The 25,219-nt window shown below is 37.5% G+C and overlaps 2 protein-coding genes across 4 annotated transcripts in view; both read right to left on the bottom strand.

Moving 5' to 3' along the window:
• Nucleotides 1–24,193, bottom strand: part of LOC114716965 (LEAF RUST 10 DISEASE-RESISTANCE LOCUS RECEPTOR-LIKE PROTEIN KINASE-like 1.1) — a 59,693-nt gene extending 35,500 nt beyond the window's left edge. For 2 of the 3 annotated variants that reach the window (XM_028902043.1, XM_028902044.1), the window contains exons 1-3: nucleotides 24,111–24,193; nucleotides 23,705–23,988; nucleotides 23,497–23,541 (exon numbers count right to left, since the gene is read on the bottom strand). In XM_028902043.1, the coding sequence (XP_028757876.1) occupies nucleotides 23,497–23,541; nucleotides 23,705–23,988; nucleotides 24,111–24,154 (373 nt within the window). In that variant the 5' untranslated portion in view covers nucleotides 24,155–24,193. Of the gene's footprint in view, nucleotides 1–22,905; nucleotides 23,040–23,129; nucleotides 23,382–23,496; nucleotides 23,989–24,110 lie in introns of those variants that run through there. The other variant, XR_003737670.1, reaches the window with a different exon arrangement.
• LOC114716968 (LEAF RUST 10 DISEASE-RESISTANCE LOCUS RECEPTOR-LIKE PROTEIN KINASE-like 1.2) lies at nucleotides 10,946–12,897 on the bottom strand. The gene is made up of 3 exons (XM_028902049.1): nucleotides 12,651–12,897; nucleotides 12,291–12,542; nucleotides 10,946–12,202 (listed from the first exon to the last, which is right to left on the bottom strand). The coding sequence occupies exons 2-3, from the start codon at nucleotides 12,514–12,516 to the stop codon at nucleotides 11,214–11,216; spliced, it is 1,215 nt and encodes a 404-aa protein (XP_028757882.1). The 5' UTR covers nucleotides 12,517–12,542; nucleotides 12,651–12,897; the 3' UTR covers nucleotides 10,946–11,213.
• Nucleotides 24,194–25,219: the final 1,026 nt, after the last annotated feature.

Raw genomic sequence — 25,219 nt, 5'->3', positions numbered from 1 at the left:
CATCTTTTCCCCCAATTTCACAGTTTTTTGAGCGTTGGGGTTTTCACAGCCATGAATCGGCAACGTCCCACAGTCTCTGCGCTCTAGAGTGGTCAAAGGGAACCAGAGCCCGCCCAGATTCCCACAGTCAAGGAAACTTGGGCACTCATCTCCTGAAGCGGAATGCTCAGCAAACAAGAAGAAGAAGAACAACAACAAGTGAAGAGGTAGAACCATTCTTCTGAAACCCACTCTCAGAGAAAAACTTCTAATGTACGAGACCTTGATTGCTTCATCAAGCAATGACTAGCTTGAAAGCTCTATCCGGCTGGGGAATTGAGGGTGGCAATTCTTTCCCCGTGGAACACACAACCCAAGTCGATGCTCTATGACACGGCAGTTGACTAACCAAAGGAACTAGACCAAGACCAAGATCAAGAAGACGAATGAGAGACACGTGTCCTCTCAACATAATGTGCTTCAAACACACTCTTATCAATACTAATGTTTGGTTCTCAAAAGTGGGAGGGGGCAAAAAAAAAAAAAGGGATTGTAAATGTGAAAAAGATAGCAGATAAATTGATAATTAAGCAGAAAGGTGAATGATATAGAGAAGAGACCTTGACTCAAACCTTTGATAAAGCGTGTTGTACACGTGGAATACATTAGAAACTTTTGAAAAAGCTCGTGTGATAATTTGCCTAATAAAGATGCACGATCCCTCTTCAGATTAGATTTGCACATTTATGTTACCTTTTGATCGACATGCCCATACGAGTAAAATGACATCACATGAGGATAGTCTATAGAATGAAAGTGCAATGTTTTTTTTTTATAATTCAAAATATTAAACCTGCATTCTCCTTTTGGGAGTAAAACCACTTACCATCTAAACTAATAGCTTATTGATAATAAAAGTGCAATTTTTAATTATGTTCAACAACATTTCGTTTGCATGGTTATGATTTATGAATATATAACTTTTATGCTATGTTGCATTTTGCAGAACAGCTAATGTCGTAGTTATAACATCTGGTTCTGCATTAGATTCTCCTTAAGAATTAAAGAACGAAAAATGAAAAGCCAATCAATATTGGCTTCTGTTGCCACTCGATTGTTTTGATGATCTGTACTTATTTGGTTATCTCATTTGCTCATGAATGTTTTGTTGTTATGTCGTATAAGGTTGAGATGGATAAATGCAAATAAATAACAAATACACTCATTGGCTTTGCAAAAATTCCTTCTTTTAACTGTCTCCATGATTTGTACCTGTACAGAATCAACGATTTGGAGCTAATTAAACTATCTCCAACTGTAGCGTATTGAAAAGCTTACCTTTTTGCCTCTGGGCTTTTGTTTGAAATAGAGGCTAACGCTCAAATAATTAAATGATATAAAGAATTTATTACAAAAACTTGAAATCCAGAAGCTTCTTTATAAATTGAGGTACACTATCGAAAAAAAATATTAATTTTTTGTAATAATGCGTGATCGAGAAAGAAGCAGGGGAATATAAATGAGCATGACAAGTACTCATGATAGCCGCAGAACATGGACCAAGAATTACAAATAGGCTTAAAGATTATTAAACGCTGCAATTTGTAGTACATTCCCTGCTCCATTTTACAGTGACACTATTTGATGAAGATGGTGAATTGAACAGCTTTGCCGGACCATAGATTATTGAAGTCTTCACAGGTCCTATATCTATATCAGCTTTATCTTCCTCTAAAATTTCACCTTCTTCTTTCTCCTTCAAAATCTCTAAAACCTCATCAATGGAGGGCCTCATCTCGTTATTTACCTGCAAACATTGAAACGCCAATTCTCCCACTGCAAACACTTTCTTCTTCTCCTCATCATCCTTCTCAATCCCTAAACATGGATGTTAGAATATAATTATATTGTTCATTGTTTATATGGTTAAATACTTGTACAGCTGTATCTTTTATATCTCCTCCCTACACATGTATGGTTATAATTGTATAGCTCATAGAAACCCTATCGGTTCGTCCTATATATATTAAAGGAATCTGAGCACAGCCGCTACAGTGTCTCAGAATGTTCATTTATCTTCTTTGTATTGTTTACTCTTTCTTGGTATCAGAGCAAGGAAATGGCGTCTCCCAATGTGTCTGATGCTTCTGATTCAACGGTCACAAAGACTTATAGTCTATTTAATTCATCCTCTCAGACCTCTGCGATCAAGCTGGATCGCACCAACTATCTTGTCTGGGAGTCGGTCGTCCTACCTCTAATAGAGGGAAACAAGCTGGAATCCCACATCAATGGTCTCGGTCGTGCTCCTTCTCGTCTTATTCCTGCTGTCGCCGGCGATACTACTGGGGCAAAATCAAACCCATAATATGAAAACTGGTATTCTATAGATCGTATGCTTGTCGAATGGTTAAGAAATACGATGACTCAAGATGTTGCAGCACAGCTGCTCCACTGTCGTTCAGCCGAAGAGTTGTGGAATGCTGCCAAAAGTCTTACCTGTGCTTCAACCAAGGCACGGATTATGATTCACAAAACTAAGCTCCATAGCACACGGAAGAAAAATCTGAAAATGGAAGAGTATCTGAGTAAGATGAAAAATATCTCAGATCAGCTAGCACTAGCTGGAGCACCGGTGTCGACAGAAGATCTTATTCTGCACACTCTCAATGGACTCGATGCTGATTACAATGCCATTGTAGTCAAGCTATCTGATCAACTTCATCTCAGCTGGGTCGAAGTGCAGGCCTCCTTGTTAGCTTTTGAAAGTCGCGTTGAGCAGCTCAGTCAAATGTCATCTTTGACCATTCAACCCAGTGCCAATATCGCACAAAAGGCCGATATGTCTGATGAAGGCCGTCGCTCTTCTAACTCCAGCAATAATCGTGGTGGCTGGCGTGGCCGTGGCATTTTTCGCGGTGGTCGCTCCAGAGGACGCCGTGGTGGTGGAGGCCGTAGTGGTCGCTCCAGAGGACGCCGTGGTGGTAGAGGCCATAGTGGTCGCCCGTTCTGTACATACTGTGAAAGGTATGGACACTTTGCTGCAACATGCTATGATCGGATGGATCAGCAAAATGCATACCCGCCTCCTCAACCTAACTTCTACTCCTCTGGTTTTCGTCGTTCTCGGGCTCCAGATCATTATAACCAACAAGCTTACTATGCTAATCCCCACTCAGTTGCTGACCCAGCTTGGTATATAGATAGTGGAGCAAACTATCATGTCACACCGGATTCAGATCAGCTGGATTATGTTGCTCCCATAGGTAAGACTCATCTATACACTTGTACTGGACAAAGGAGTCCTATCTTGGGCGTCGGTTCTACTACTATTCCTTGCAATCATTCTCAGTCTAATCTTCTACTTAAGAATGTGTTACTTGTTCCATCTGCCACTAAGAACTTGATGAGTGTAAATAGGTTGGTTGGAGACAATCCTATTCATGTTCAATTTACTAACAATGGTTGTGTTGTGAAGGACAAGAAGACAGGACATCCTCTGTTGCAGGGAACACCCAAGCACGAAATGTATCCAATAGGACTTAAATCTCCTCGGCCACAAGCACATGTCGCAGACACGCATTCAGTTCCAGATTTTGTTCGTTGGCACCACACTCTTGGACATCCTGGTTCTAAAGTTTTGAAGCAAGTTTTAAATAAGTGTAAATTGAATATCCATGTGAATGAAAATTATACTTGTGAAGCGTGTCAATTTGGAAAATCGAAGCTGTTACCTTTTCCTAAGTCTCATTCTCAAGCTTTTTCTCCTCTAGAGTTAATTCATACTGATCTCTGGGGACCATCTCCGGTCCAATCTGTTAGTGGTTACCGCTTTTATATTCATTTTGTTGATGATTTTAGTCGCTACACGTGGTTATATCCACTCAAACATAAAGGAGAAGCAATCACAGCCTTTAATCATTTTCGAGCTCTTGTTGAAAATCAGTTTGATGCCAAAATAAAGTCATTACAATGTGACAATGGATCAGAGTATAAACCATTTATCCCTGTTGCTCAAACTGCTGGTATTAATATCAGATTTACTTGTCCTTACACTTCTCAACAAAATGGTAGAGCAGAGAGAAAACACAGACACATAGTTGAAACTGGACTAACCTTGCTTGCCCATCCTCAAATGCCTCTCACATACTGGGTGGATGCTTTCTATATGGCTGTTTACTTGATTAATAGACTTCCAACACCAATGCTTAATGGCTCAACTCCTCTGTTCAAATTATATAAAAAGGATCCAGATTATAAGAGTCTTCAACCGTTTGGGTGTGCATGTTATCCTTGTTTGAAACCATACAACGAGCATAAATTTCAGTTTCACAGTCAACGATGTGTATATCTCGGACCAGCCACTCAACATAAAGGATCCAGGTGTTTAAGCGCTTCTGGGAAGATCTTTGTTTCTAGACATATTGTTTTTTATCCCACTCTATTTCCTTTTGCCACAGGTTTTCTTAATCGCAAATTGGGCTCTGTCTCTCCATCTATTATTGAGCCTCTGATTATTCAATCACCAAGAATTCATAACACAGCTGATCCAGTCCATGAGCCCAATCCATCTATCTCTTCAGTTGATAGTGATGAGTCCAGTAGTCCTCAAGCTACTGATCATACTTCTTTGGACCGAGCTGCAAACCAACCGGCAACATCAGGTGAATCTCATGTCCATTCTTCATCGGCCCAAGTCTCAAATGATGGCCCATCTCCTTCAGTCAGTCCACCAAGAGATGTGAACACTCATGTCATGACAACACGGGCCAAAGCTGGTGTCTTTAAGCCCAAATATCCTTTTGTTGGGCTTCTTAACTTTGAAGATCCAATTTCCTTGTCCAAGTGCTCAGAACCCAAGTCAGTCAAGGATGACCTAGCCATCTCTCATTGGCGTCGTGCAATGGCAGCAGAATTTGATGCACTCTAGAGAAATCATACCTGGACATTAGTTCCATACAGAGGTCAAAAACTTGTTGATAGCAAATGGGTCTTCAAAACTAAGTTCCAACCAGATGGGTCACTCCTAAAGCCGAAAGCACGTCTTGTGGCAAAGGGATTTCAACAAACTCTTGGAGTGGATTATGGAGAAACCTTCAGTCCAGTGGTGAAATCGACGACGATTCGTGTAGTATTGACAATTGCCATCACATTCAACTGGGAGATCCAGCAACTCGATGTAAATAATGCCTTTCTCAATGGTGTTCTGCAAGAAAACGTTTTCATGACACAACCAGAGGGCTTTATCGACCAGTAGAGACCGAACCATGTCTGTAAGTTAGTCAAAGCAATTTATGGTTTAAAACAAGCTCCCAGAGCTTGGTTTGATCGCTTACGGTGCACTTTAATCAATTGGGGATTTCAAAATGCTAAGAGTGATATCTCTCTCTTCTTCTTACGGACAGACAAGCTAACAGTATTTGTCTTGATCTATGTGGATGATATTTTAGTAACTGGAAACAATCCGAATTACTTGAAAATCTTTGTGAAAAGACTAAATACTCTATTTTCCCTGAAGGATCTTGGTCCACTATATTACTTCCTTGGTCTTGAGGTCTATAGAGATAGTTCAGGTATCTATCTTAATCAGGCTAAATATACACTTGATATATTGAAGAAATTTGATATGCTTGATTGTGCACCTGTCACTACTCCCATGGTCACTGGGAGACAATACTCAATGAATGATGGTGAATTGATGAATGATCCGACTCTGTATAGGCAAGCAATTGGGTCTCTACAGTACCTAACTACTACACGTCCTGATATAGCTTACTCTGTAAATAAGCTTAGTCAGTTTCTTTCTCAACCAAGGACCACTCATTTTCAAGCAGTAAAGAGGATTCTTCGGTATCTAAAGGGTACTTATCATTTTGGATTACATTTGAAACCTCTCAAGTCTTTACAGCTACATGCCTTTACTGATGCTGATTGGGCAACAAACATTGATGACAGAAAATCGATGGGTGGTTTTTGTGTATACTTTGGAGGTACATTGATTTGTTGGTCCTCACGGAAACAAAGAGTTATTGCTCGATCAAGTACAGAATCAGAGTACCGAGCTCTTGCTGATGGAGCAGCTAAACTACAGTGGTTGAACTCCCTAATCTTCGAATTGGGTCTGTTCATAAAGAGACCATCCCTTATTTGGTGTGATAATCTCAGTGCTAAGGCCTTAGCAGCAAATCCGGTGCAACATGCTAGAAGCAAACACATCGAAATAGACATTCATTTTGTGCGAGATATGGTGTTAGCAGGAAAGCTCGACATTAGATATATTCCTTCAACTCAGCAAGTAGCAGATTGCTTTACCAAGCCCCTTACTCAAGCTCTTTTTCAGTCATGCAGAAACAAACTCGGGATGTGAATTACGCCCTCTCGTTTAAGGGGCAATGTTAGAATATAATTATATTGTTCATTGTTTATATGGTTAAATACTTGTACAACTGTATCTTTTATATCTCCTCCCTACACGTGTATGGTTATAATTGTATAGCTCATAGAAACCCTATCAGTTCGTCCTATATATATTAAAGGAATCTGAGCACAGCCGCTACAGTGCCTCAGAATATTCATTTATCTTCTTTGTATTGTTTACTCTTTCTATGGATCCACCATATCTTCAAATTCATTCCTTTGAATCTTCCCAACCGCAAGACTCCCCAGTGTAATCTCGTGTCTATTCCTTCCCATATCAACAGCTGGCATTGAAGATATCAACTCCATGAGTACAATCCCAAAATTATACACATCACTTTTGTTTGTTAGCCTAAAGCAAAAGTAATATTCAGGATCAAGATAACCTAATGTTCCTTGTGATACTGTAGAAACATGCGACACAACATTTGGGAACAACCTAGAAAGTTCAAAATCAGCAACCTTAACAGAAAAATTGTTGCCAAGGAAAATGTTGTTGGTTTGGACATCACGGTCAATGATGCCGAAAGCATGAAGGTAAGAGAGCGCGCTTGCAGTTTCTATGGCAATTTTGATTCGAACAGGCCACATCAATAGTGAAGGATTTGCAGAGCTGCCATGGAGGTGACTAGCAAGGGTTCCATTTGGTATATATTCATAAACAAGAAGCAGCTCACAACTCTGATGCGAAGTGCAGCCATAGAGGGAGACAAGATTTTTGTGATGCAAGCGAGTGAGAATCTCAACTCCTGTCATGAATTGTTCGACTCGCTTGTGATTATAGTTGAATAGGTGTTTCACTGCAACTTCACACACATCTTAAAGCTTCCCTATAAATGAAATAGCTTAAAATTCGAAACTTTAAGAAGGAAAATACAAGACTATAGGATAAGAAACGAGAATGATTGATCAGATTACCATAGAAAACAGAGCCAAAGCCTCCGTCTCCAAGTTTGTGGGAATGGTCAAAGTTATCGGTTGCGTCTTGAAGCTTCATGCAGGAGAAGATTGGGACCCCAAAGAAGAGTCTCCCACTGTCTGGGTCAGGATTATTTGGGCACTGATTTGTTGATCGGAGTCTGACATGGGACAGAGCATTCTGTTTCTGTTTGTAGAGTCCGAAGAAGAGCACTAAAGCTAAAATGAGAATTCCTAATCCCACTCCAAAACGTGAACAAGCGTCGAGCCCTTAAAAATCTTCCTTTTAATAGGGAATGTTTACTTAATTCTTTCACTCAAATATTATCTTCTAATGTTTCTTGGGAACCTCATTTTGTGAATACAAATACGACTTTATAACAACCTAAGCAGATACAGGATCCCAAATAATAAATGGGCAAAAGGAGATAGCTGAAAATGAGTAAAAATGAAGTAAAATTACCCATTATCAATCCCAGCTTCCAAGCCCGTCTGTTATTCTGATCTTCTGTCTCAGTTTCATCTTTTACCTCACAAAAAATGAATAATCAGACCTAGTTTGATAGTCCCAGGGCATAAAAACGAGCTTCTGACAAGGAATGAGTAAATTTAGCGTGTTACTTTTTATGCATACCTTTGAATTTGAGACGATAAAATCCTCCGGAGCTGTTGAGCTGGCATGAGCCTTTGTCAGAAACACATCGACTACAGTCATGAGAAAGCTGAATTGTAACAGGAAATTCAGAAGCTATTAATGTGGATAAATCTGCAGAGAAAGCCAGGAATTCACTGGAACCCGAACCCTTAGACATCTTGCCAAAGCAGGTGGAGGATCTTCTTCATCTTGCGCTTGGAAGAAGATGGTCTCATTATTACTCTTACCACATCCTGTATAGTTCAAGAATTGCTTTGGAAGGCTAACTTTGAACCTGATATTACATTTGTAAAAGGTTATTTCGTGTTGAAATATGTAAAACGAACCCAAGGGTGAGTTAGGAGGAAGTGTAACATTGCAGCACAAGGCATCGCAGCTATTATTTATCAAACGCTTCGGTAACTCTGCGTCTCTAACGAAAACGAGAATACTGGAACTGTCTATTCCTGTCACTTGAAACATCTTTTTCCCAAAGAGCACAGTTTTTTCAGCGTTGGGTGTTCACAGGCATGAATCGGCAACATTCATAGTCTTTACGTTGGGGAGTGGTTAAAAGGAAGGAGAGCTTCCCTAGATTCCCACAGTCAAAGAATGGTGGGCAATCTGCAGAGGCAGAGAATAGAGGAAGCACAGGGTCAGCGCAGAAGAAGAAGAAGAAGAACAAATAAACAGGCAGAACCATGATCTTCTTCTGAAACTCTCACTGGTGGAGAACGAGTTTAGTCTATGGAGGCTATATATGATCGTTTCAAGCAATAACTTGCTAAGGTTTGGTTGTAGCTCTGCGACATGGCAGTTGACATGGCAGAAAGACCAAGACCAAGGAGATGAATAAGAGACACGTGTCCTTCTCTCAAAAAGTAGAGGAATTAATAGTAACTTCGATTGTTAATATAAGAACTGACTTTTAATTTGATTGAATAATAATCCATTCCTACTTAGCTCCTTCAAATGTCATGTTAGCATGCCTTGAACAATAGTCCATGGTTTTGCCCCACCTTGAAGTTCCCACAACGCCAAAAGGACCAGTGACAGAAACTCCAAGTTTTAATTAGTTACCAATAATGATTTTAAAAGTAGCCTAGTATAGTCGTCGTCAGGGTCAAAAAGTATATAATTAAATTTTACTCCCTTCACTCATTTATGAAGCAATCACCGGGCCTCAGCTGTACACAACGTTTACGCGTGTGGCCCAGGACATCAAGAACTTGACTGGATAATTGGAGTCCGATCAAGAAAAAGAAGAGAAGTAAAGAGAAACAAGATGCTTCCGATGTTGACAGGGCTCTGAAGATTATTTTAAAGTATTCAAGACGCGATTTTGTCATTTGTTTAGATAATGTGAAAGCATGGATGATTATGTTTTTATTCCTGATGGAAAGCACAGGATGGTTACAAGATAGAAATAAAGAACAACTTATTTTTATTTTACTTTAGAATTATGGTTATACTGAAATATAGACAACAATTTATTTCAGTTGAATGGTTGTTGCACTCATGCAAATTAAAATCTAAAGAACAGGTTTTGTTTCTTTCATGTTATACGAACAACTTGTTTTACTTTAGAATATAAATAGTACGTAAGTTATATAGGGTCCAAGTAATTATGTGGGATAAAGGAGATATAGCTGAAAATGAGTAAAAAGGAAGTGCTATATCGTTTACAAAATTCAAAGAAGTAGATGTGAAATGGACAAATTATTGTCGGAGTTCCTTAGAATAAGCAGGGCTATAGTTCTAGAATTGCTTTGAAGAGCTCACCTTGAGCCTAATATTACATTTGTCAAATGTTATTGTTTGTGGCAATGGTTTTTTGAAATGTAGCGAGGAGCAGAGATTGAAAAAGAAAGTTGTGTACAATATTTTTAAGACGTGCTTTTTTTTAAGATAGTGCTTTTTTTTTAGGTTTAATTCCCCTCACCACTTCCAGTATTAAGGTGTAAATTGAGTTGATTGGTGAATTAATTTAGTGATCAAGATTTACAAAGCTTCGATTCCACTCCCTTTGATTCAGCATCAATTCTCTTGTGAAACTTTTCATTAAAGGATCTAAAAGATTTAATTCAAATCTTATATAATTTATGGAGATTATTTTATTTATAATCAAATCTTTCTTATAATAGTATCTTAATCCAATATACCGTGACTTCTCATGATAAACTTTGCTGTAGGCTATTGCATCAGTTGACTGACTATCCCAATTGGGGGGGGAATCTTTGCCTTGCCTTAGTACTCTTCCGGTCCTAAATATAGGACCCATTTTGTAGTATAATTTACACTACAAAATAAGTCTTATATATAGGACCGGAGGTAGTACTAAATTTCTTTTTATTTGACTTCTATGTTGTTTTTTCATAAGAAAAGTGACATACAAGTTATTGAGCACCTTAAATTGACCTGACTTCTGAAATTGAAAGTTTCACCATTAAAATTTGAAATTTCCTATCCGCGATTTCTAAAAAATTTTAGAAGAACTTGTACAGAATTCCACTCCTTAGCCATCAGATCAAACACCCATCAATGACGGAAGCTCCGCCGGTGGTAACAGAGTGAAGGAGGGGAATTTTCTTTCAATTAATCCAGGGGCATTTTGGTCAAGATGTCTTTTTTAATTTTTGCCGAGAAGGAAGGCCTTGAAACATAATTTCCTGATTTTGAGGTCTATAAACATAAATTAGATAATATAATCAACATTACATAAATTATTAACTATATAATACATATTCAATCTTGCATGAATTAATGTATGGACATCTACATCTTCCATGAATTTCTTTACACATTTATACTTTTCATTTTTAGCCTAATTGATAGAATTTCAAAGATCATTTCACATTTATTTTTATTTTTTAGACAAAATTAAAACTTCATTATTTTTAATGATACATCAAACAAATGCTCTATAATCATTTTTCTATTACACTAAATTGCCTATGATATTCCTTGAAGTAAGCAGGCACTAAGAGGGATCTTATATGTGTAATCTGATTGGAACGAGATGAAAGGAAAGTCTACATAGCTAGGAGCATGATACTTACAAAGAAGGGTGAACTCAGTGCAATGTCTTCATGTATAATATGAGTATTCAACAATTGCCAACAAAAATTCATTCAGTTAGTGAAAAATTAACTTATAAATTATATAGTTGTCCTAGTTTTGATAAGTCTCAAGACCCAACTAATTCCTCACCTAAACATTTATATATTAAAAAAAGAACAATTATGTGCCCAAAACTTCTCAGAGATTAAATGCTAAACAATTTTGCTTGATCAACTTTTCCATTTCTCCATTTTTGGATCATGTTGTTTGGAGAAGATGCTGACTTGAACAACCTTATCTGATCAAAGTTTATTGAAGTCATTGCTTGTGCTTGTATATCTGCTGTATTCTTTGAAACTTCACCACCATTTCCGTCTTTCCCTGTATCCTTGTCTTCTTCTTCTACTTTCCCGCCTTCAATTTTCCTCAAAATCTCTAAAACCTCATCAATGGAAGGCCTCATCTCTTTATCTATCTGCAAACACTGAAATGCCAATTCTCCCACTGCAAACACCTTCTTCTTCACCTCACCATCCTTCTCAACCCCAAAACATGGATCCACCAACTCCTCAAATTCATTCCTCTGAATCTTCCTAACTGCAAGACTCGCCAACATAATCTCATCTTTGTTCCTTCTCATATCAACCGCTGGCATTGAAGATATCAGCTCCATAAGCACAACCCCAAAACTATACACATCACTTTTATCGGTTAGCCTAAAACAATAGTGATATTCTGGGTCAAGATAGCCTGGTGTTCCTTGTGGAGTTGTAAAGACATGTGAGGCGTCATCTGGGAACAACCTAGAGAGTCCAAAATCAGCAACCTTAACACAAAAGTTCTTGTCAAGGAGAATGTTGTTGGTTTTGACATCACGGTGGATGATGCCAGAAGCATGAAGATAAGCCAAAGCACTGGCAATTTCTATGGCGATTTTGATTCGAATAAGCCACGTCAGCAATGTAGGATTGGCAGAGTGGCCATGTAGGTGACTGGCAAGAGTGCCATTTGGGATGTATTCATAGACAAGAAGGAGCTCACAGCTCTGTCGTGAAGTACAGCCATAGAGGCAAACAAGATTTCTGTGACGCAGGCGAGTGAGGATCTCAACTTCGGTCATAAACTGTTCCACTCGCTTGTAGTTATGGTTGAATAGGTGTTTCACTGCAACTTCACGCCCATCTTGAAGCTTCCCTATGAGTGAAAGAGCTTAAAGTTCAAAACTTTATGAAGTAAAATACAAGATTATAGGAAAAGAAATGAGAGTGATTGATCATATTACCATAGAAAACAGAGCCGAAGCCTCCATCTCCGAGTTTGTTGGAAGGGTCAAAGTTATTGGTTGCGCCTTGAAGCTCCGTGTAGGAGAAGATTGGGACTCCAAAGAAGAGTCTGCCACTGTCTGGGTCTGCATCACTTGGGTATTGATTTGTTGATCGGAGTCTGACATGGGACACAACATTCTGTTTGTGCTTGTAGAGTCCGAAGCAGAGCAGCAAAGCTAACATTAGAATGCCCAATCCTGCTCCAAAACCTGATCAAGCGTGAAGTCCTTAAGAATTTTTACTTAATTCACTGAAAGATTATCTTTATTGCATAGGAATCTTATAATGTGAATACTGTAAAAACGAAGTAAAATTACCTATTAGCAATCCCTGCTTCCAAGCCTGTCTTTTATTTTCATCTTCTGTCTCAGCCACAATTTAGAGAAGCAGATATGAAATGAACCAATCAGCCTCAGAGTTCATTAGATTAGGTTCACAAAAAGGGGAAAAAAAGAAATAAGCCGAGCTAATTTGATTAGTTGACAGGCATACGAAGGACCTAGTAAAAAATTCTCATATGTTACTTGTTAGACCTAAGAAATTCTCATATTCTGTACTATATGTTATGCATACCTTTAAATTTGAGACAATAAAATCCTCCAGTGCTGTTGAGCCTGCATAAGCCTTTCTCAAAACGACATTGACCACAATCAGGAGAAAGCTGAATACTGACGCCGAATTCAGAAGCTATGAATGTAAATGGATTAGCAGAGAAAGCCTGCGTGTTTACTGGAACCTGAACCCTTGGACATGCTGCTAAAGAAGATGAAGTATCATCTTCATCTTGCGTTCTGAAGAAGATGGTCTCATTCTTGCTCTGACCACATCCTGTATAGTTCAAGAATTGCTTTGGAAGCCTGTAATTGAGCGAACTATTACATTTGTACATGGTTATATTTGGCAATATATGAAAGGAACCCAAGGGCGAGCTTGGAGGAAGGGTAATATTGCAGCAGAAGGCATCACAACTATCATTCACCAAACGCTTCTGTAAATCTCCGTCTCTAATGAAAACTTTATTATGGAACCTATGTCTTATCCCCGTCACTTGAAACAGCTTTGCTCCTAATTGCACGGTTTTCTCAGCGTTGGGGTGTTCACAGCCATGAATGGGCAAAATTCCACAATCTCTGCTTTGTGGAGTGGTTAAAGGGAACGAGAGCTTGCCCAGACTCCCACATTCAAAGAAAGGTGGGCAATCTCCAGAAGCAAACGATAGAAGAAGCACATGGTCAACCGACAGGAACAAGAAGACGACGACGAACAAATAAACAGGCACAACCATTCTTCCGAAACTCTCAATCAGTGAGAAAAAGTTTAATGTACAAGACTCTTGTTGTTTGAAGCAAAATCTTGCTTCAAGTTTTTATCCAGTCGGAGAAGCAAGTCTTGCAATTTCTTCTGCATGGAAGACTCCACGCAAGTTGAACCTCTGCGACACGGCAGTTGACTTGGCTGAAAGACCAAGACCAAGACCAAGACCAATAACATGAATCAGACACGTGTCCTTCTCTCAACATTATGTGCTTCCCCCACTCCCTTATCAATAGTAGTGCCCGTTTGGTTCATTGAATTAGAGGGAATGCAATGTAACGTAATGATAAAGAATGGAATGTAATGTAGTAATAATTACATAAGTTTGTTTGGTATGACAGTAAAGATAATAATAATAAATTGAACTTTTATTTAGTTAATTGAATAATAATATCAGTAAAAAGACTAAAATAGTCCATCCTCTTTCCTTCCTCTTCACCTTGTCCCCTGCCGTCACCTGTTTTCCTTCATCTTCAGTTATTACCGTCGCCTCTCAACACCATAAAACATCAATATCCTACCTATGAATCAGTATTCTACAAATGGTGTTGATGAAGAGTGTCTTGTGGAGAGTGAGGGAAACGTTAACAAAAGGGAAAAGGAGATTCGTTGCTTCTCATCCATTCTCCCTCATCACAGATCCGATTGGGCTCATTGCTAAAAAATGGCGATGTGCATTTGGGTTCGTCTTGATGGTAGATGATGACGGTGATGAGGTTTGATGGTGTGAGGAAGATAGATGAAAAAGGTTGCTAGATCTATTCATTGGAGATGAAAATGGCGAGTGGCGTTGGTGAATGCATAGGACGTCCCGCGGTAGTGGGGACAAGTAGGGTGTGTGGAAAGAGGAAGACGAAGAAAGAAGTTCAAGGGAGAATAAAGTCAATTTTAAAATTATAAGGGCAACATTGTCTTTTTAACTCAATTACAAGAGGTCTGCATCCCTATTCATAGTCCTCTCAATGTGATCATGATGCACTCATTTAATGTAATCAGCATTACAAAATATAATCTCATTTACATTACATGAACTCAACCAAACATTTGAATCAGCTGCTTACATTAGGATTACATGTAATCCCTTATCATGTAATCGAACCAAACAGGCCACTAATGTTTGGTTCTTAACTATGCCCACCGTTGCAAACATCACCTACCAATAAATAAGCCGAATAATCAACAGCACCAGTGTAAAACTACTATCAGGCTTCATAGGGACAAATATACTGGGCAAAAGGCCAATAAGGGATTGTAAATGTTGGGGGGGGGGGGGGAAGCAGAGCAATGAATAATTAAGCAGAAAGAGAAAGGTGAATGATATGGAGGGAAAACCATTGACTCAACGTTTGATAAAGCGTGTCGTGGACGTGGAACACATTAGAACTTTTGGAAAACCTCGTGTGCTATGCCGTGCCTAATACGAAAGCTGGATCACTCTTCAAATTAGATGCGCACATTTTGGAATTAATTAACACTATCTTCCCAAAAAAAAATGGAAAAGCTTGCCTTTTTTTGCAATAACACTTGACCAAGAAATAAGCATGACAATTAATAATCATGCTAGCTCTCAGGTTTGATCATCCAACAAAGACAATTATATGGAGCTACTTAAAATAAATACTACCCCCGGTCTTTAGTATAAGTATTAGTGGACTAATTTAAATAGATTAAGTAAGTTAAATCAATCATTTGATTGTAACGAATGTGACATAATTTTTTTAAAATATTCATATATAACATTAGATCAACTTATAATTTAGTTAAATTAGTTTACATAATAATTATAAATATATGAGATAAAATATATTAAAATTTTATATTTAGGATCAAATCTAATCTTATAACTAGCCCTTGTATTAAGAATCATAGATAGTATATGATATTTGTCGTTTTTTATAATTTTGTTATCATTTCGTATAATTAGATTTACTCTTTCTTAAGGTGAAATAATCGTTTATTTTCAGGTCACAATTTTCCTAATAATTCTCTGGTCACAAGCACCAAAATTCCGACAACCGGCTGTCACAAATCCATGGCCGTCAATAGAGGAAGTTTCTTTTCTCCCCTAACATAAAGATAATAACTAATAAGGTGTAATTTATTTCAAAAAGAAATCAATTAATTTCAAAATAGTCCTTAAAAACCTTACAGAAACTAAGCCATTTTTCTGAATAATTTTAGGATTTGCTTATTTCCAAAGTCATTATATGTTTTCCCCATAGGTTCTCCAATACACTTACAGCTTCTATGACTATTTTGATTCAAATAGGCCCTAGTGGTGACGTACAGTTTGGTGCCCTTGAAGATGACCAGTGACACTGCCATTTGAGATGGTATTCATAGACAACGACGAGGTCTTGGCTTAGGCTTGAAGTGCAACCATATAGAGACACAACTTCTTAACTTGAGAAGCAAGAAGATGCAATTAGTATAAACGATCGCAGTAGAAAATGGACCATGAATTACAAATAAGCTTACAGATTAAAGGCTGAAATTAGCAGTAGATTCACTGCTCCATTTTACGGTGACACTATTTGGTGAAGACGATGCCTTCACCATTTCTACCTGATCATAGCTTATTGGAGTCCCCCCAAATCGTGTATCTGCATTAGCCTCACCTTCCTCTACATCCCTACCTTCTTCTTTCTCACTCTCAATTTCCCTCAAAATCTCTAAAACTTCATCCATGGAAGGCCTCATCTCGTTATTTACCTGCAAACACTGAAATGCCAATTCCCCCACTGCAAACACCTTCTTCATCACCTCACTATCCTTCTCAATCCCCAAACACGGATCAGCTCCTCAAGTTCATTCCTCTCAATTTTCCGAACTGCAAGGCTCGCCAATGTAATCTCATCTTTATTCCTTCCCATATCAACTACTGGCATTGAAGATATCAACTCCATAAGCACAACCCCAAAACTATACACATCGCTTTTATTGGTCAGCCTAAAGCAATAGTGATATTCTGGGTCAAGATAGCCTGGTGTTCCTTGTGGAGCTGTAGAAACATGCGAGACATCATCTGGAAACAACCTAGAAAGTCCAAAATCTGACACCTTAACACAGAAGTTCTTGTCAAGAAGAATGTTGTTGGTTTTGACATCACGGTGGATGATGCTAGAAGCATGAAGGTAAGCCAAAGCACTGGCAGTTTCTACGGCGATTTTGATTCGAACGGGCCATGTCAACAATGCAGGATTTGCAGAGCTGCCACGTAGGTGACTTGCAAGGGTGCCATTTGGGATGTATTCATAGACAAGAAGGAGTTCACGGCTCTGACGTGAAGTGCAGCCATAGAGGTAGACAAGATTTCTGTGACGTAGGCGAGTGAGGATCTCAACTTCAGTCATAAACTGTTCCACTCGCTTGTAATTGTGGTTGAATAGGTGTTTCACTGCAACTTCACGCCCATCTTGAAGCTTCCCTATAAATGAAATAGCTTAAAGTTTGAAATTGTATTAAGGAAAACAAGAGATCATAGGGGGGAAAATAAGAATGATTCATCAAATTACCATAGAAAACAGAGCCGAAGCCTCCGTCTCCAAGTTTGTTGGAGGGATCAAAGTTTTTTGTTGCGTCTTGAAGCTCCATGTAGGAGAAGATTGGGACCCCAAAGAAGAGTCTCCCACTGTCTGGGTCTGCATCATTTGGGTACTGGTTTGTTGATCGGAGTCTGACGTGAGACAGAGCATTGTGTTTCTGTTTGTAGAGTCCGAAGCAGAGCAGCAACGCTAATATGAGAATTCCTAATCCCGCTCCAATACCTGAACAAGCGTCGAGTCCTTAAAACTCTTCCTTTTAAAAGTGAATGTTTACTTAATTCTTTCACTCAAATATTATCTTCTAATGTTTGTTGGGAACCTCATGGTGTGAATACAATTACGACTTTATAACGACCTATGCAGACACAGGATCCGAAATAATTATGTGGGCAAAAGGAGATAGCTGAAAATGAGTAAAAATGAAGTAAAATTACCCATTATCAATCCCAGCTTCCAAGCCCGTCTGTTATTCTGATCTTCTCTCTCTGTTTCATCTTTTACGACAAAAAAAATGAATAATCAGACCTAATTTGATAGTCCCCAGGCATAAAAAGGAGCTTCTGAAAAAGAATGAGTAAATTTAACATGTTACTTGTGATGCATACCTTTGAATTTGAGACAATAAAATCCTCCGGAGCTGTTGAGCCGGCATGAGCCTTTGTCAAGAACACATCGACTACAGTCATGAGAAAGCTGAATTGTAACGGGAAATTCAGAAGCTATTAATGTGGATAAATCTGCAGAGAAAGCCAGGGAATTCACTGGAAGCCGAACCCTTGGACATCTTGCCAAAGCAGGTGGAGGATCTTCTTCATCTTGCGTTTGGAAGAAGATGATCTCATTATTACTCTTACCACATCCGTTATAGTTCAAGAATTGCTTTGGAGTGCTAACTTTGAGCGTGATATTGCATTTGTAAAAGGTTGTTATGTGTTGAAATATGTAAAACGAACCCAACGGTGAGTTAGGAGGAAGTGTAACATTGCAGCACAAGGCATCACAGCTATTATTTACCAAACGCTTCTGTAAATCTGCATCTTTGACGAAAACTACCGTACTGGAACTGTCTATTCTTATCACTCGAAGCATCTTTTTCCCAAAGAGCACAGTTTTTTGAGCGTTGGGGTCTTCACAGCCATGAATCGGCAACATTCCACAGTCTTTGCGTTGGGGAGTGGTTAAAGGGAATGAGAGCTTCGTTAGATTCCCACAGTCAAAGAAAGGTGGGCAATCTCCAGAGGCAGAGGATAGAGGAAGCACAAGGTCAGCGAACAAGAAGAAGAAGAAGACGAAGAAGAAATAAACAGGTGGAACCATTCTTCTGAAACTCTCACTCAAAGAGAAAAAGTTTAGTCTATGAAACTTTGATTATTTCAAGTAATAACTTACTTGAAGATGGTGTTATCGAGTTGGGGAATCAAGGGTGGCCATTCTTTCCCCGCGGAACACCCAAGTCCACGCTCTGTGACACGGCAGTTGACTTGGCTGAGAGACCAAGACCAAGAAGATGAATGTGAGAGACGTGTACTTTGCTCAATATAGGGCCAGTTTAGAATGACTTGCAATTAGCTCTTCAATAGTAATTTTTAAAATACAAGAAAAGAATTTCATCTTGATTTATGTTTAATGTGTTTATAATTCATTTTAAACGTCATGCCAAACAAGTCAATAATTTGCTTCACACCCTCTCTTATCAATACTAATATTTGGTTCTTAATTAATTATGCTCAAAGTTGCCAATATCGTATATTAAATAAGCCGAACAACCAACAGTACAAGTGTGAAACTAATAGCAGAAACGTGAACGGTAGAGGGAAGACCCTGAGTCAACGTTTTATAAAGCGTGTCATGGTCGTGGAATGCATCAGAAATTTTGAAAAAGCTCATGTGACTATACGATCCGTTTACATTGAGGGTAAAAAAAATAATTTATTTTTAATCTAACTTTTAGAAAAATAAGATTAGGTCAAAGTTAAATTAGGCAATGTGATTTATGTTTAGATTGACTTTTATAAAAGTTACTCCTTCCGGTTCTAAATATAAGACTCATTTTATAGTGTAATTTACACTAAAAAATAGATCTTATATTTAAGACCGAAGGAGTAATTTGTAAAGTAAAAGAATTGTTTGGATTATCATTGGATAACTAAGTTAGTTTGTCAAAAGACCAAAATAGATATGACTTTTATTAAACAATAAAAAAATGATTAAAAATATAAACTTACAAAATATAATAATTTAAAATTATTATAATAGGAAGAAGTTATATTTAATGAATAAAATATACTTAAATTAGAAATCATAGTAATATGAAATGTTTTTAACCAAATAATAATACATAATTAATTGAATGATATACTCAGCATGATTTATGTAAATATAATATGAAAAATAATATTAAAAATTAAAAATATTATAAAAATTGTTAAAATTATTTTTTGCTTAAGAGAATATTAAAAATAAATAACTAAAAATTGATTACATAGCACAAAAAATATATAAGTCCAAAAAACTGTTTTTTCATAAGTCGTAAGTAAGTTTTAAGTGTTTTTGCAATCGTGCTAAAAAAACCGCTTTTGACTCATAAATTAGATCGGTCAAAAATTGTTATAAACCGTTCTCATCAAATTTACAAATAGACTTATCACACCTATAAATTACTGCTTACCTGTTGAAACGCCTTACCAAACGGGCACTACGTTGCCTAATAAAGAAGCTGCGTCACTCTTCAGATTAGATATGCATATTCATGTTTCCTTTTGATCGCCATGCCCATACAAGTAAAAGATGATATCGTATGGGGATAATATGGAATGAAAGTGCAATTTTTAACTATGTTTAACAACATTTCGTTTGTATGCTTATGAAGATATAACTTTACATTAAGGCTGAGATTGATGAATAGTGCAAATGAATAATGAACACGCACTCATTGGCTTTGCAAATATTCCTGCTCCATTAGAACTCATCTGGGTATACCTTCATGATTTGTAATTGTACCTGTGGAATCAATCAATTTTGGAATTAGTTAAACTGTCTTCAACTGTAGAGTTTTGAAAAGCTTACGTTTTTGCTTCTGATCAATGCTTTTGTTTCATGAGATTATTTGAGAAGGATTTGATGAGGAGGAGATTGAGAAAAATGCTTACAACGACATGGAGGTTCTAGAGAGCTTCAATACTAACCAAATGATAGTTTAAGGACTAATGCTCAAATAGTTACATGATATAAAGAATTTATTGCAAAAATTTGAAACCCAAAAGCTTATATAGAGTATTATTTTTTAAATTAATACTTTATCAAGAAAGAAGCAGTGGCCTATATACAAGTACGACATATATGTTCTTGGCTAATTAATATCCATGTCTCTCAAATTTGATCATTCGTTAATGACAATTATACATGGAACCAATTAAGACGTGCATAAAGTTCTTACTTAAGCTGAAATAATCATTTATTTTCGAGCCACCATTTTCCTACTAATTCTCTAATCATATAGCCACCAGAGCTCCAACCATTTGATTGGGACTCGATGGTTAGTGATGGAGGGAGTTTTTTCCTATTGCATAAAGATAACAAGGTAATTTGACCCCACAAAAAGTTACTTCTAGAACAGTTCTTAAAGACCTTATAGAAATGAAGTCATTTTGCGTCACTGTTATTTTTAGGATTTGCTTGTTTCAATTGTCATTATTTCTCTTTCCTTTGTAATCTTGCACAGGTACACCAACGCACTTGTGGTTTCTTTGACGATTTTGACGCAAATAGGCCATGCCAATGGGAAAGAAAACCTCTCCACTTTTCTTACCATTCACTTCCCTCCACTTCTGTATTCTTACGATTGCGTCAACTTTGAATTGTTAAAATCTAATACTACGTACCTCTTATCATAAATATAAGTCACTTGTACATATATTTGCATACTAAAAAATGCATGATATTAACAAAATTTTTCAATTTACCCTTATTAAAGTTTTTCTTTCTCTCTATACATTTACCAATTATTCTCATATCTCTCTCTCACTTCTCTCTTTCCAATAAGAATCAAATAAGGGTAAAATTAAAAAAACAAGTATTAAATATACTTTTAGGATTAAAATTTTTTCTTATAACTGACTTGTATTTATGACAAAAGTTATAGATTTTATATTTAGGACGTAAATATATATATAGTATTTTAATGAAAGTATATATATGTGAATTTTAATAATTTAAATTTATTTATATTTTTTTTATTCGATATTAAAATAATATTTTCATAGGATACTGAATCTCAACCTTCCAAAATTAATTTAATGATGAGAATAAAAAAGTAGGGGTGGATGATAAAGGAAGTAAAAAGGTTCCTTCCTTACGCGACAGGAGGAAAATGAAGGAGAAGGAAGGAAAGATTTTAATCAGTTTAATTTAAAAAATTAAAAAAATAAAATTTTAAAATTTTAATAAAAAATATGTAAAATAAAAAACAATAAATATCAATTAAAAGTTTTTAACCTCAATTTTTTAATTTCACTCACTTTTTTAATTTTTTAAATTTAACTTATTAAAATTTTCATTTAACCTCACATCCACTCCATCTCCCTCGTACCAGAAGTACAGTGGCAGTGACTATGAGTTCGACCAGCGATAGTGCCATTTGAGATGCATTCAAAGACGAGGACAGGTCTTGGCTTCGGCGTGAGGCGCAACCATATAAAGACACAACTTCTGAACTTAAGAAGCAAGAAGTAAGATGCAATTAGTATAAATGATCGCAGCACAAAATGGACCGTGAACTACAAATAAGTTTAAAAGTAATTTTACGAAACTCCAGATAAGATAAGCATGTAAAAAAAATTTTGTTTTGTGAAAGCACCTTTTTAAACTCATTTAGGAGCTCTCAAACACCTCCTAAATATTAAACACTGAAATTAACCGTAGATTCACTACTCTATTTTACAGTGACACTACTTGGTGAAGACGATGCCTTCAACAACTTTGCATGATCATAGCTTATTGGAGTCTCCAAAGGTCGTGTATCTGTATCAGCTTTATCTTCCTCTACATTTCCACCGTCTTCTTTCCCACCCTCTATTTCTTTCAAAATCTCTAAAACCTCGGTCATGGAAGGCCTCATCTCTTTATTTACCTGTAAACATTGAAATGCCAATTCTCCCACTGCAAACACCTTCTTCTTCACCTCACTATCCTTCTCAATCTTCAAACATTTATCCACCAGCTCCTCAAATTCATTCCTCTGAATCTTCCCAACTGCAAGACTCCCCAACGTAATCTCATCTATGTTCCTTCCCATATCAACAGCCGGCATTGAAGATATCAACTCCATAAGCACAACTCCAAAACTATACACATCACTTTTGTCAGTTAGCCTAAAGCAAAAGTAATATTCAAGATCAAGATAACCCGGTGTTCCTTGTGGTGTTGTGAAAACATTGGACACATCATCTAGGAACAACCTAGAAAGTCCAAAATCAGCAACCTTAACACAAAAATTGTTGTCAAGGAGAATGTTGTTAGTTTTGATGTCACGATGGATGATGCCGGAAGCATGAAGGTAAGAGAGCGCGCTTGCAGTTTCTATGGCGATTTTGATTCGAACAGGCCAAGTCAGCAATGAAGGATTTGCAGAGCTGCCATGGAGGTGACTGGCAAGGGTTCTGTGTGGGATGTATTCATAAACAAGAAGAAGCTCACGGCTCTAACATAAAGTGCAGCCATAGAAGGAGACAAGATTTATGTGATGTAAGCGAGTGAGGATCTCAACTTCTGTCATGAATTGTTCAACTCGCTTGTAGTTGTGGTTGAATAGGTATTTCACTGCAACTTCACGCCTATCTGGAAGCTTCCCTATAAATGAAATAGCTTAAAGATTAAAACTTTATGAAGGAAAATAATAGATTATAGGGGAAAAAAAATGAGAGTGATTGATTAGATGACCATAGTAAACAGAGCCAAAGCCTCCATCCCCAAGTTTGTTGGAAGGATCAAAGTTCTTTGTTGCGTCTTGAAGCTCCTTATAAGAGAAGATTGGGACTCCAAAGAAGAGTCTTCCATTATCTGGGTCTGCATCACTTGGGTACTGATTCGTTGATCCTATTCTGACATGGGACAGAGCATTTTGTTTCTGTTTGTGGAGTCCGAAGCAGAGCAGCAACGCTAATATCAGAATTCCCAATCCCACTCCAAGACCTGCCCAAGCGTCAAGTCCTTGAAAATGTTTAATTAAATCTTTCACTTGAAGATCATCTTTATTGTTTCTTGGGAACCTCATAATGTGAACACAGTAAAAATGAAGTAAAATTACCTATTATGGTTCCCAGCTTCCAAGGCCGTCTTTTATTTTGATCTTCTGTCTCAATTTAATTAGAGTGCGTTAGTATTGGGGTTGCTTAGACTAGATCCACGCAACAAGAACAACAACAAGACAAACAAGCTTCTAAAAAAGAATGAGTAAATTTCACTTGTTGGACCTTAGAAATTCTCTTCTTTTTTCTAACCTATGTTCTGCATACCTTTCAATTTGAGACAATAAAATCCTCCAGTGCTGTTGAGCCGGCATAAGCCTTTCTCAAAACAACATCGACCACAACCAGGAGAAAGTTGAATGTTAACATGGAATTCAGAAGCTATGAATGTAAATGGATCAGCAGAGAAAGCCAACATGTTCACTGGAACCTGAACCCTTGGACATGCTGCTAAAGAAGATGGAGTATCATCTTCATCTTGCGTTCTGAAGAAGATGGTCTCATTAGTACTCTTACCACATCCTGTATAGTCCAAGAATTGCTTTGGAAGCCTGTAATTGAGCGAACTATTACATTTCTACATGGTTATATTTGGCAATATATGAAAGGAACCCAAGGGCGAGCTTGGAGGAAGGGTAATATTGCAGCACAAGGCATCACAATTATCATTTACCAGACGCTTCTGTAAATCTGCGTCTCTAATGAAAACTTCAGCATTGAACTTGTGTCTTATCCTTGTCACTTGAAACATGTTTGTTCCTAACTACACAGTTTTCTCAGCGTTGGGGGTTTTCACAACCATGAATGGGCAGCATTCCACAGTCTCTGCGTTGTGAAGTCGTTAAGGGGAACCAGAGATTGCCCAGATTCCCACAGTCAAAGAAAGGGGGGCACTCATCTCCTGAAGCAGAATGGTCAGCGAAAAATAAGAAGAAGAACAAATGAACAGGTAGAACCATTCTTCTGAAGGTCTCACTCAAAGAGAAAGAGATTGTGATTGTTTCAAGCTATAACAACTAGCTTGAAGGTTTTATCCAGTTGGGGAATTAAGCGTACCAACTCGTTCTACGTGGAACACAGCACAAATGGAAGCTCTGAGACACGAGTCCTTCTCTCAAAATAATGTGCTTCATACATTCTCTTAAATGTCTGGTTCTTTTTAAGTGATTATGCTCATCACAGTGTAAAAAGCAGAGGAATTAATAATGAAGCAGAAAAGTGAATGAGGGAGGGAAGACGAGACGACTCAAAGTTTGATAAAGCGTGGGGTGGACGTGGAACGCATTAGAACTTGTGCAAAAGCTCATGTGCTGTGTTACCTAATGAAGAGGCTGCATCACTTTTTCTTTTTCATACTAGATATGCCTATTTATGTTGCCTTTTGAACGGGGAAAAGGGAAATGCAGAGGTCTGGTAATGAAACCAAATAACAATTTAACTGTATGAATGGCAATAAAAAATTATGACATTAGGTTATTGGATGAGATCTTCTTGAGATTTGCTTATTTCAATGGTTGTGATCGAGTAAATGTGACAAGGTGATACATGAAACATCAAATTGTCAATCGTTAATTAATTAATCATGTTCAGTCTCTTGAAAGATGTGTGGTGCTTGATCAACCATATTAATTGGATGGTTTAGTAGTGGCTTATCACATTAACTTTTTTTATCCAAAACAAAAAAAGGTTATGCATCTCCATCTCTCACAAAATCTTGATGTTAACTAAAGTTGACACTTGACAGTCAATTTGATTAAGTCAGCCACTAACCAACTGGCCCAA

Source organism: Neltuma alba, unplaced genomic scaffold, assembly GCF_004799145.2.
Source record: "Neltuma alba isolate B1F8T4 unplaced genomic scaffold, ASM479914v2 tig00011700_pilon, whole genome shotgun sequence".
Lineage (NCBI taxonomy): Eukaryota > Viridiplantae > Streptophyta > Magnoliopsida > Fabales > Fabaceae > Neltuma > Neltuma alba.
Note: the sequence above shows the minus strand (reverse complement) of the source record. Positions and strands in the feature narration are given on the sequence as shown.

Excerpts from the sequence above, each read along its gene's own strand:
- LOC114716968 (XM_028902049.1), bottom strand. The coding sequence starts at position 12,516 with ATGTTAGCTTTGCTGCTCTGCTTCGGACTCTACAAGCACAAACAGAAT. Across the intron at positions 12,203-12,290 it reads CTTCGGCTCTGTTTTCTATG|GGAAGCTTCAAGATGGGCGT; the intron begins GTAATATGATCA and ends TTTCACTCATAG.